Source organism: Anarhichas minor, unplaced genomic scaffold, assembly GCF_050575085.1.
Source record: "Anarhichas minor isolate MPS153535 unplaced genomic scaffold, ASM5057508v1 ptg000074l, whole genome shotgun sequence".
Taxonomy (NCBI): domain Eukaryota; kingdom Metazoa; phylum Chordata; class Actinopteri; order Perciformes; family Anarhichadidae; genus Anarhichas; species Anarhichas minor.
The window spans coordinates 9,719,715-9,732,005 of record NW_027466520.1 but is presented as its reverse complement, the minus strand read 5'-3'; the positions used below and the strand labels follow the sequence as shown (position 1 = coordinate 9,732,005).

Here is a 12,291-nt window from a genome sequence, read left to right as displayed (position 1 = left end):
GGCCTATGAATAGAAATAAGTCCAATCGGGCAAACGGACATATCACTGCGTTTGGTCATGTTATCCTACAACTCAATGGCTGAAATAAAGTCTATTTTAGATAATCCGATCCAGGACTTATTTATTACTAAACCTATATTTTTATTTCAAAGGTAACACATGTTATGCAGCCTAATTAACAAACAATTCAACGCATTTTTAAATCCACTAACATAAACCTAAAATGTGCCTTTGTAATTAGATCATACTCACGTTTTTTCACACTAGATGTAGCCTATAAATGCAGTGCGTTTTCGATTCCGTTTGAGGTCATGTTTTTACCGGAGGGATCATTTTCATATTTAATTACAACAGTAGTTGTACCATCACTCAGTTAAAGAATAGATCATTCTGTGTACTAAATCCAAATGAGCAACATTTTCGTTTGTATTGCTCTATAAGTCGACGTTATGAGGTAAGGAAGATGTTCTGTGAGAGAATAGGCTAAAATGTAAACACGTGTTTCCAATCTGATATCATCCTTTCATCTGTCCATCCGTTAATAAAGGCCTTTTCTTAAACTCTGCTGCCTTTTATTTATTTTGGCCAATGTTTAGGTTTTATTGGAAAGCTAGATTTTATTAGCCCAACACATATTTTTGAGTGGTTTAAACATCAACTCACAACTGTGAGTAGGTTATTTGTTTTATATTATAACCAATTCAACTTTGAAAAAAATAATTTTGAAAGAAAATTTTGAAAGAAAAATTGTTAATCAAAACTTCGATTTTTTTTTTTTTTTTGTTCTTTTTGTATAATCATTGGTCAGCCTACTTTAAGCGTCCAAGATATGCCTAAAATGTGACGATGAGCGTTACTTGACAATGAAAATCACACTGAAATTCAGTTCAGCAAGATAAAATAATTAATTGTTGCCTCGTAAAGAAATTAAACAAAGTCCATTTTAATTTCCCATTAAAACCGCTGCATTTCCGTGCAGTAAATGCAATTACTCATGCGATAAATCATCAACACAACACAAAAAAAAGGCTTCAATCTTCATTGAATGTATTCAGAAACATGATTGGATCACGGGCCAGACCTCTTAGCTGCTCATAGCATGGCCTCCTTAACCGAGTTATCTACATCACTGCTGATTCACAAAGACATCTGGCGCTTTGCACCTTCTGCCCATTTGAATTATTCCTTTACTTGGTTGCTTTTAATGCAAAACACCAGACTGACTGGTGATCTTCCATCACACAGATTAAATCGTTCTTCAGTAAGTGTAAAATGTTTTATTTAGATGTTTTATACTGTGCAACAGTAACAATACAATAGGTTGTCCATACAATCGAGCGATATACAAATACGGAAAACACGGGAGACATCAAAACATTTGCCATTGAGCATGACATGGAGCTGAACAGGAGCCCACGTCATTCCCTCAGAACAAAGGGGGATATGAGAATAACACCATCGCTGATTAAATATGCATTTTGTTTATATTTACACGTGGATTCTCTAAAACTGCTTAAAACGCGTTAAAGACGTGGTGGATAAGCAATCTGATTCCACTGCAGCTACAAGAAACTGATTTTTTTTTTTTTTTCCAGTAAAAGGCAATTTAAAGTTGTTTTTTCCCCTCCATGTCTTCCATGAAGCCAACAGCGCCATACACACGTATATGTTCCCTTCAGATGGAACAAGATCGATGTCTGAAACACTTCCAAAAAACCCCGTCGAAACGAGACTTCTGGGGCAAACACGCAGAATCCTCTTTTATCAAAGAAACAGAGTTATCATGAGCATGCATGTTTAAACAGACCGTTTCAAAATATCCCAACACACATGAAATAAATCATGATAAAACACGTCGAATCTGAAAAATGTAGAAGAAAATATAAAAGTCTATCTTCAGTCACTTCTGTAAAATAAAGATGCAGCTTTAAAATGGGATAAATGCTTGTCCATCTCTTTTCCAACTTTCTTTTTTTTTTGTCATCAACATCTGCTTTCATAGGCTATTAAAAACATTCCCATCCTCCCCGACTTCCTCATTCCTCTTATTTTGAAATGTCTCTGATTCCACTACGTTTAAACTTACAAGTGATGCCATAATATTTAGAACAACAAATGGAGAGAGAGAGAGAGAAAAAGAGATAACATTGTCTACACAATGGAACTACGTTGGCATGAAAACAGTAGGCCTATTAGCTGAGCGGGTGTCTGGCGTTGGCTGGTCGGGTCCGGAGTCCCGCGTCATCCGGAGGAGGTCGACGAGCCGTTCAGCGAAACATTCCGGGCCTTGCTGCCGCCGCTACCGCTGCCGAACTGAGTGAAGGACCGACTGGGGGTCGGAGGAGGAGGGGCGGCGGCAGCCGGGGTCCCGTTGACTTTAATGGGGCCGTGCGGGAGCTGGGGGTGCGGGGACTGCGCAGGCGTGCCGGGGCTCGGCAGCGACGAGGACGTGGACGGAGCCCCGGCGGGACTTCCAGCTTTGTCGCTGGCAGAATCGCTCTCGGGACCGGATCTGCTCGTGCTGTTCTGGCCTTCCTGCTGCGCGTGGCTCACCTTCATTTTCTTGCAGTTGGGTCGGACTCTGTACTTCAGCGGCAACGGGCCGTTCTGCGAGGAAGGGTGGAATAAAGAGATAATGAACTATAAGAACTGTTGAATTAAAACCATAAAAGCATAAACACACAGCCTCCTTCACACGTTTAAAGATGTCTCGAACCCTTAATTGGTCTACAACTAAATTAACTTCAAACTAATTTGTCCAAACAACCTATTTCAAAACACTGTCTGCTTAGATGCATTCGTTTCTTGCATCCATGATCAAAATATCTTCAGGATAAGCACTTCTCCTTCTCCTAATAACAATAGTAAAATATATATTCAGGTCAGTTATATTTTTTCATTCCACAGGAAATAGCCTCCATGTGGGCCTACAAGCCAAATTAAGATTTTGAAATGTATATAAAATTGTCCCTGAACCCATCCAACGACCTCCTGTCTGACTGCATTTTATGTAAAAAAATAAAATAAAAAATAAAAAATAAAAATAAAATATATATATATTTTATATATAAAAAATATTTTTTAAATTGACCACATTAGTGTCAGCACCACCAAACATGGGGAGGAAACTCAGTGCAGTGCCTATAGCCTATTGGATTTAACTTATATCACAACATGTGACCTTCCATTTATTAGTTAGTAAATTAATTCAATACACTCATTTGAAGAATAACATTGTTCGTCTTAGTCATTTTTAAGTAATTTGACACGGCATGAAAAAATAAATGTATTTAAATGTTTGCTCCAGCTGATAAGCCAAAATATAGCAAAATGTATTTGACAATGTAGAGGACTTTAATTAATACAATATCATACATTACTGGCAAAATAAGATGATTTGATTTACGATTGTTAGTTAGACGCCATCAACGTGGATAAACAAACTGAAATCAAGTCTATTTTGACCAAAAACATCTCTTACTCTTCTCCAAGTGTAGATATATGCGATATCCATTAAAGTGTAGTAATCTTTCAGAGGTTCGTCTTCATACATGACTTCAACCTAGACAGAAAAAAAGAAAAGTACATTTTAATAAAAAATGAACTAAATCTGCATTTAAATAAGATTTCAAAATAAGCCACATAATATCACAATTCCCTTTGACAGAAAAAAATGTATTCACGTAGTTTCTATGTCCAATTTATATAGCCCAAAATGTATAAATAAATAAATAATCAATTAATCAATACAGACCTGGTAGGCATTCGGGATGTCCATTTTGCTGCGCAGAAACTTCCTCAGATGCATGACTGTCATGGCTGCTGGACACTGCAGGTACCTTTTGTTAGCCACCTGCACATTATGCAAACATTCCAAAGTCACACATAAGACAATATATTTGAATAGAAATTGATTTAGAATGACTAGGCATCTAAATCATTACAGACCGGTCCACCTTAAAAAGCTGAAAAATAATGAGCAAAACAATGAAGCCCCTTCAGAGGAAACAATGTTTGGTTCAAATGCATCAGATTTCACAACAGAGATGGACAAGTAAATACTCAGTTGCAGCCTTAAAAAAAAAAAAAAAAATAAATAAATAAATAAAAAAAGTTGTCTGCAGTACCTTTTATTATTGTTTTGTTAAATGTTAACAAGAAAAAACACTGGCAGAGAAGAGAATGTGGCAAAAATCAACTCACCATATTTTGATCTTTAGACTGCTTGTCCTCCAGTGAACCTCCCAGTCTGCAAATAATTAAAATAGAAAATATGAATACTTTGCAGCTATGTGACACTTGTTTGTGTGCCAACATCATATCTACATTCAATAAAACAAATAGATTATTCACAATAAATAACAGGCTATTTAATAATCAAAAACATATAATTTAGTTATATTTGACACACACAGTACTTGTGGCGTATTACTCATGTCAACAGCCCTTATAAAGTTGTAAAATTACAATGACAAATAATTCTTGAAATAATTTCATTAAGGCTGAAACAGTGAGGGACAATCCATTACATTTCTATCAGTGCCTTCCATGTATCTAATAAGACTGCATAAGTGATATCCAGTAATGATTTTAGGACAAAGGCAACTTTCTTAACCTGGAGAAAATGTGTGTTGAGGACCCAACTTAGCAGGATATGACTCACTTGGATATCTATCATGCAGGACAGGAAAAACTAAGCTTGGAGGATAAAGGACCGTATGCGTTCTGATGAGGGTTACCAGAGGTGCTGATCGGTCTCGCAACACTCAAGTTGGATCTGATCAATTAGAATGTAGCATCTTATCTGAGACAATACGTCAAAATCTGAACAAGAGCTGATCAAATACATGACAATACGTATCAAATGCTTTCCTTAAGCGTATTATGATGTTATAATTAAGACATTTCTTGCCACTGTAACTGAATTAAATAATCAGTGTATTACTCTGTCAAGAACTACATTAAAAAAAATTAAGCATTCATAATTATTGGAACAAAACCAAACAACAAAAGCCGACCTGCAGTGATCAAAGAACTCAATAGAGAGGCTGATGATCTCATCATCTGTAATAATCCTCTTGTCCTCGTCTGCCACCTCTCCACGGTCCTCATTGGATCCATTAGAGGCTGTCGGAAAACACAGAAAGATTAAGTAAAAAAAAAAATAAACGGAAAATTAAGTAAAGAAAAATGAGTCAAAATATAACTTGGAACATTGGCCTGCAGTAACACGCCAACTGGAGGGAAATTATTTAATTTCATCCAAAACTTAGGAAATTAAATAATAAAGATATACGTGCTTTCTAACTCACCATCTACGGGGTGCTCCGCATAAAAGTCTCTCCTCCTCTTCATTTCATCTGAGGACATTCAGGAAGACAAGCAATTACGAGTCGGTTCGCGTTCTGTTTTAATAACACAGAAATAAGTCTAATTCTTAAATAACACAGAATCAGAATAGTGGTAGCCTATAGGTATATGGAAAAATGACCAACATTTGGTAGCATTACATCATGGGTCATTTCAATACAGCAAAAACAGCCTGTGCTTCACAACCAGCCAAACGTTTTACACCCATCTCATCATAATACTCGTCCTTATAGGAGGGAAATGTATGAGACATGGCAGTAAAACAACATGGAGTTTTGGCCTCACTTGTTTCGAGAGGTTTGATCAACAGCGTACAGAATGACACCAAACAAAAGCAGCACATGACAAAGTCACCACAAAAAAACAGCTGTGATGACGACAACAGATCTCAGCCACCCCGGCACCACATTTATAACAGATTATGAACATATTGAAAATATAAATACGTGTAACTTTTCTTTTGTCGGTAAGGGGGGGGGGGGGGGGGGGGAGGTAGGATACATTCTTATGTCTTCACTTCTCATTTGCAGAAGTGGTAATACAGTTGTTGTGGAGTCCCAACACTGCTGACTATATGAAACCACTGATCAAAGTGAAGCTATGGGTGCAGATACAGAGACAGAAAGTAAACACGCGTTAGATCCAGACATGGTTTGACCGTCACGCTCTTACTTTTGAAGAGGCCGGGGACCAGCTTGTACACAATGTCCTGTAGAGTTTTGTCAGACCTAGAAAGAGGAAGAGAACCTTCAGTCGAGTCATTAAGAGACTGGAATCCTCAACATTTGCAGTTGAAACCTTAAAAAGAAAACCTGATACAAATGGTTGGAATTGTTCCGCTTCAGCTAAAGCTTATGATGAAGAGAAATAACAGCATAGTACGGTAAACATATGGTTAAAGTATGCTTCCTTGTTTGTAAATGCTTCGCTTAACATATACATTCATACTCAATTCTTGCATTGCAGCACATATATATATATATATATATACAGTCTGCATGTGACACACAGCTATTCAATAGAGATCCATGAGTGGTATTCAAGGCTGTGAAAAATCTCGTATATTATGTGAGAGTGTTTCCTTGTGTCTTTGAAAGCAATCACTTGCTGATCGAGCTGTTCAGCGCACAAATAGGAAAAACACAAAGGGCAAGAAAGAGGAAACAAAGCATGATGTAGCTGCCAAACATTACCGATAAAAATGAAATTAAATAAAGTCTTAATATATTGAAAGAATATTAAAAGTATACTACGGTGCATAAATTCACAAAAAAAACTCACTAATTGTTTCATCCGCAAAACTTGTATCATAAGGAAAGATTCATTTGCTTGAATAAGAAAGAAAATCTATTTACAAAAACAATTAAAAAAAAGATGCAAAAATCTAAGTAACCACATGTTCTCACCTAATGTTGAGCAGAGGCTTCGTTTTATGCACTTGTACGTCACAGATGGGACAGTATTTGCTGGCTTCCAGATAGCGCACAATGCACATCTTGCAAACTGCAAAAAAAGAAGAGGAAAAAATAAGTCAACATCATGTCATCTGAAAGGACATCCTGAATGTACACTGTAAGCTACATCTGGTTTAAGGATTTGTTGAAGAGACCTCTCATTTGCAGCATTAACAGTGTGTGTGTGCAGGGGAACCTGCAAGAAAGCCTCCTGTAGGCTAGAACTTGCTGCAATGTATTCGCATCAGCGTGCACAACTCCATGTTAACATTTCCCACCTATATATACACACAACATTGTTTTTGTCAGCTTGCTCACATGAGTGAAGGCATTCGATGATGGTCGTTGCATCTATGAAATATCCTCCGCACAGGACGCACATGAGATGAGGATTGAGCTCGGTAATCTTTATCCTGGTCGTCCGATGCATGTTGAGAGAGGGAGACAACAATCCTGCATGAAAAGAAAAAAAAAGAGCAAGTCAAAACAACGCATGCATGGCCGGAGAGGAGACATCAGAGGGCAACGCGGACCATTTGGAGAGGGAAAAAAGGTCGCTGTTTGTTTGACTGTGTTAAGGAAACATCATCTTTTATGCTAATCAAATAATAACCAAAGGGGAAGGAGCTGGGCGGCAGATTGATGGGCAGCAGCGCCACAGAGTCACCTGACCGAGGCGCAGTGAATAATCATAAATCAATCACTTGGAGATCGATGCGGCCGTGCGCTCCTCTCCGTCGCTTCATCTTAAATCAACATGGTTGAACACATGGCAACATCAGAGGAACAGTGCCGTGCAGGTCGAACCGCAGACGGGCTTTTAATTCAAAAAGGTTTACTCGGCTCCGGCGGAAACAGGGCATCGATGGGACAGAATAATCTGGGTTTCATGGACGTGTTCTGCCATATCGGATAATCTGATGTTAAATGCGTATGCGGCACGTGATTGCGCATCAACAACAGAAACTGCAGTTTTATATTAGAAGCAGAAATCTATAGTCTTGTAGGCTAATAAGTAGAAAAACAAATCGGACCAATGAAGCATCAAATGTAGGCTGAATAAATTGGGCATCTCGTCTGATAACGTACTTCTCCATAAAAATGTAGATATTTAGTGGCCACTCCACTTTATAACAGGACGTTTACCCAAAATTGAGAAATTCTGGTGGGAAACATTAGGTACGGGGATCTGTGGCGCTTTGGGCTGAGTGTTGGTGAGCGGGAGGAGACACTGCGTCAGGTGTGCCACACGGGCTTACTGGGGAGGGGGGGGGGGGGGGGGGGGTACCTGGGCGTTTCTATGGCAACTCCTTTTTGCTTTTTAGCCCACATGGCTGGTCCCCAGTTACCAGAACGAGGCAGGATCTCGGACCAAAACAACAGCACGGCGAGCTGTCGGCGTGCAGAGCCGGAGTGAGGAGGGACCGGAGGCTCCCCGTCCCTCCGCGCACACAGACAGCGGCTGGACTGCCAGGCTGCCGACAGCACGGCTGCCATTTTGTGGAGGAAAAAAAAAAAACAGAAAAGCCCGTATCGGTTCAACTGGCTGCGGGGTTTCCTTCGAAAGAGAGGGGAGGGGAGGGGGGGGGGGGGGGGGGGGGGGGGGGGGGGCAAATAAAACCAATCTCCGACGCGTTTGCGCCAGATTCCCAAATCGTCGTGGACCACCGGGAGGAGTAGCCTACGTGTGTCCGACTCGGAGAATAATCCCCGCTCTATTGTGGGTTCGCTTCGCGCCGTGTTTTTCATGGCGTGTGCGCGATAACCAGCACCGCGCAGCACCAACATGGCCAGACGGCAGCGACGGCTGAAGCGCACACTGGATCATACTTATTTATTCTGAGCCATGTAACGACTCCCAACAGCCCGTTTATTTAACGCCAGCATTGTTTATACTTTGGGCCAATTGGCATTCAACTTCACAAACCCGGTTATGACCAACAACAGAAACTCAAACGGTGGATTAAGCGCTCCAATGCCGAAGTCTCACCGTCGTTCCATTTATCCCGGAGTCCTGCAATATTTATGAGCCAATAGGGACATGTTGGCTGTAAGGTCATTTAAATCGGAGAGTATTAATAAAAGCTAGAATTTCTTCAAGTGCACCATTTTCTGTATTTTGAAATGAACAGTCATTAAAAGTCTAAATTGTAACCCATAGGCTGGACATGATAAGGTGCTCCTCTTCAAACCCTGGATGACAGCCAGCCTGTCCAGCTCTGAACCCACACCGTTACTGCATGGAGCCACAGCCGGCACCATGCCAATGTCCCGACCTCTCCTGGCCGTCTCCGAGCAGACCACAGCGGGCAAGTTTGGACATCGACTCCGATTCCACGCATGGATAATGATGGATAATGTCTACATATAGTCAGGGAGAGCCTGTTGCGTCACGAATCGATTGACTGGTGTTTGGACAACTGCTCTCCTTCTGTCCTGTGGGAGCTGCACGCTCACTTTATAAGACTTCAAGTCAATCACTTCATAAACGCAAACGTAAAGAGCTTTATGAGGGAACGAATGCCACCCAATGGCTGCAGCACCAACCAGCAAACGCTGTAGCCTTCAAGCATGTAAAGAAACAAGACAGATGCAGCCTATGGGCTATGTTATTTTCATATGTACAGTTAAATGACGGAGTCGGTGTTGATAGCATCCATTAATTCAGAACTGAATCTTTAATTCTCTCAATAGGGCAACAAAAAAAAAAAAAAAAAATGAGGAGATTGTCCTTCGCTTATTGCAATGACCCAAACCTCGTTTATTCCCAAATGAGAGCAGCTGCTTTTGAAAAGGTTCCCCTTACACCTAAATCAACAGCAGCTGGAAATAACCCAATTAAAATCGGCACATTAACCGGCGCCAGTCAAGTCAGAAAATCCTGAAATAAAGATTCCTAATTGGCCACATGACTGAAACTTGTTTAACTCCATACAAACAAGATTAAGTTGGGCTGGGTGTGTATTAATGTTCTCGCCGCACACTGTAAAGTGAACCATCCAGTCTGTCATACATTGTAACATCTATTTACAGACCTGTGAGGCGTTCAACCTGCAAACCCGGAGAGGGGGGTTAATACATTAATTTTAACTCATTACGCACACACAGAGGGTGCCCAACAGCATTCATGAGTAAAATGATAATTTTTATCCCCCAAGAGGCAAAAGCCCTGGCTCATGTCTGCCTGTCCCAGCAAAGAGTCAGAGTCACAAAGTGCGCCAGCTTTTAGCCGTAGGAAGGTGAAAACATGCAAATCCTTAATGAGCTTAAATACCAACAAACAAAACAGGCTATGCTGACCATCACATATGAAATAAAGTCAAACTACCGATGCTCTGGCGGCAACAAGCCTTTTGTATCTTGGCCGACGAGTCGCCCACTTTATTTTTTATTTTGTATTTCTCAAAAACCCAACCACCATTCTTAATTATGATAACCATACACAAGGACATAAAGAGCGCACAGTGCATGATTAACGATGATCCAGCGTTTACCAAGCAGCCGTCATGAAACATTTATGCACAGTGGAAACGGTTTGCCTCCTTGTCACGTTCATGGGAGCGATCCAAGTTAAGTTAATAAATCCAACATTTAGTCATATACAGCCAAAAGCAACGCAACACCCTGTTCACAACAGCCCAGACATCCAGACTCTATAAAATGAAGACATTGTGTGGAAATATGAACACAGCAGGAGCACTTGGAGCACTTGCTGCTGTTAACATCTCAGCCAACCCAGCCTGGTTCGCCCGAGATCTCCCACTTTACATAAATCCAGACGACGCTATTCAAACCCCAGCCGTGATCAACTTATACAGACACATCACTCAATAGTATAGAATGCAACACCGGGTGAGCGTGGATCTTAATACGCATTCGTGCCCGAGCAGAGAACATATTTTGCCCAACAACAAAAAAAAAAAAAGTGGTGCGCAGACACACACACACAGAGCTCCACGTCGGTGATCGCTGCAGCCACCGTTGAAAGCTCCACATCAACCGCTGGATCGGTACGTGTAAAACCACAAAAAGCACCACCCCAAACCTCTCCCCGTGCCCCCGTTAGTTAGAGACGATATCGAATAAGACATACCTGGAGGCTGAACAGGGAATCGGTGGGTCTTGAGGCGAGCAGACAATGAAAGTTGGGAGGCGATCAGCAGAAAATGAATAGGAGCCGAGCCGCCATCTTGAAGCAGGCTGCAGACGCTGTCAGTGGCGGAGAGCGCACGGAGGACCGGAGCGCATTTCAGATGTGCGAATAAAACTCCTCTTCTCCTCGCCGCCCTGCGCGTCGTGAGCGTATCCGATCCGCGGCTTGGAGGGAGCCGAGTGCTCCGGGTTCGGCTCGGGAAGGCTCGCACTTCGGCGCCGATAACTTTGCCTCCAAAATAACCGCTTCACCCCGAGTGAAAAATGCAGCAGTGTGTGTGTGCTCTGGTGAAACTAACACCGTCCCTAAAATGGCTTGTAGTTCGACCGCCCCGCTTTGGTCACGTGGTCTCGTCACTTAAGGGCGCTTTGGAATTACTGTCGGTGTACTCCGATTCTCCCGATCCGCTACGCATGATATAGCCTAAAATAACACTTATGTGTACATTTTAATAGCCTTTCAACCGCAGCATGCCATAAAGGACTCAGCAGTTTGTGCGTCACTGGCGCTGAAAGGACAACAGGCAGCTGCTTTGGGGGTGCAAAAACATTAGTGTCGGTGTATGGTCTTTTTTAATGAAGGCTATGACGCATGATTTAAATAACCCATAATACACACTCATACAGTTCGACACACTTTTACATAAAAAAAGCACAGACCGTGCACTTATTATGTATCCAACTTGCGCTAAAATGGCACTATTGGGGGCGTCCATAAGTAGGCTATAATGATGGTGTGCCCTCGCCTCTCTGATGTTAAAAATAACTGCTGCACACGCACTCACACACGTTCGTGTCGTTTTGACTGTCAAAGTGTCTCAATCCGCGCACTAGAACACGCAGGCTGGAGCATCAGGCGGCTACTTTATTAATCTCTGTTCATCGTTGCTTGAAAAGACCCACGCACTGGGTTAAAACACGTCCATGTGACAAATGACTCTGATGTCAAACCTTTGTCGCAGGCTTGTCCTGACATCTGCACAAAAAAAAAAAAAAAAAAAGAATGCGCCGCGACTTTCACTTGATGAATTGGAGCCTTTATCCTTCAGCCAGCGCCGCAGAAAATGAAGGCATCTCGGATGTTTATGGAATCCGAGCCGCTGTGGCGCTTTATCTGATGAGCTTTGAACTTTCAGCAGGGTGGTGGATGCTGAAAGCTTAAGAAAGTCTAAAAAGGGAACAAAATTCTTCCAGAGCAATAAAGCTAATAAAAAAAAAGGAACGCTCTCCTTTAGTGGTCTTTTTCCCCCCCAACAGTCCGAGGACTCCAGAGAAAGCTGGGCTGAGCTTCTTGTTGCAACAAATGCTGCAGGAA

General features: G+C 41.5%; 1 protein-coding gene across 1 annotated transcript; it reads right to left on the bottom strand.

The window, feature by feature from the left end:
* Positions 1-1,262: 1,262 nt before the first annotated feature.
* Positions 1,263-11,218, bottom strand: bmi1a (bmi1 polycomb ring finger oncogene 1a). Its single transcript, XM_076080374.1, has 10 exons — positions 10,918-11,218; positions 7,143-7,277; positions 6,777-6,873; positions 6,043-6,098; positions 5,313-5,360; positions 5,019-5,127; positions 4,204-4,249; positions 3,755-3,853; positions 3,482-3,562; positions 1,263-2,607 (listed from the first exon to the last, which is right to left on the bottom strand). The coding sequence occupies exons 2-10, from the start codon at positions 7,252-7,254 to the stop codon at positions 2,242-2,244; spliced, it is 1,014 nt and encodes a 337-aa protein (XP_075936489.1). The 5' UTR covers positions 7,255-7,277; positions 10,918-11,218; the 3' UTR covers positions 1,263-2,241.
* Positions 11,219-12,291: the final 1,073 nt, after the last annotated feature.

What these genes read in the sequence shown, in the direction of transcription:
- bmi1a (XM_076080374.1), bottom strand. Translation starts at nt 7,254, where the DNA reads ATGCATCGGACGACCAGGATAAAGATTACCGAGCTCAATCCTCATCTC. An exon ending in GGTCCCCGGCCTCTTCAAAA is followed by an intron (nt 5,361 to 6,042) that starts GTAAGAGCGTGA and finishes GAATGTCCTCAG; the next exon opens with ATGAAATGAAGAGGAGGAGA. An exon ending in GAGTTCTTTGATCACTGCAG is followed by an intron (nt 4,250 to 5,018) that starts GTCGGCTTTTGT and finishes AATTATTTGCAG; the next exon opens with ACTGGGAGGTTCACTGGAGG.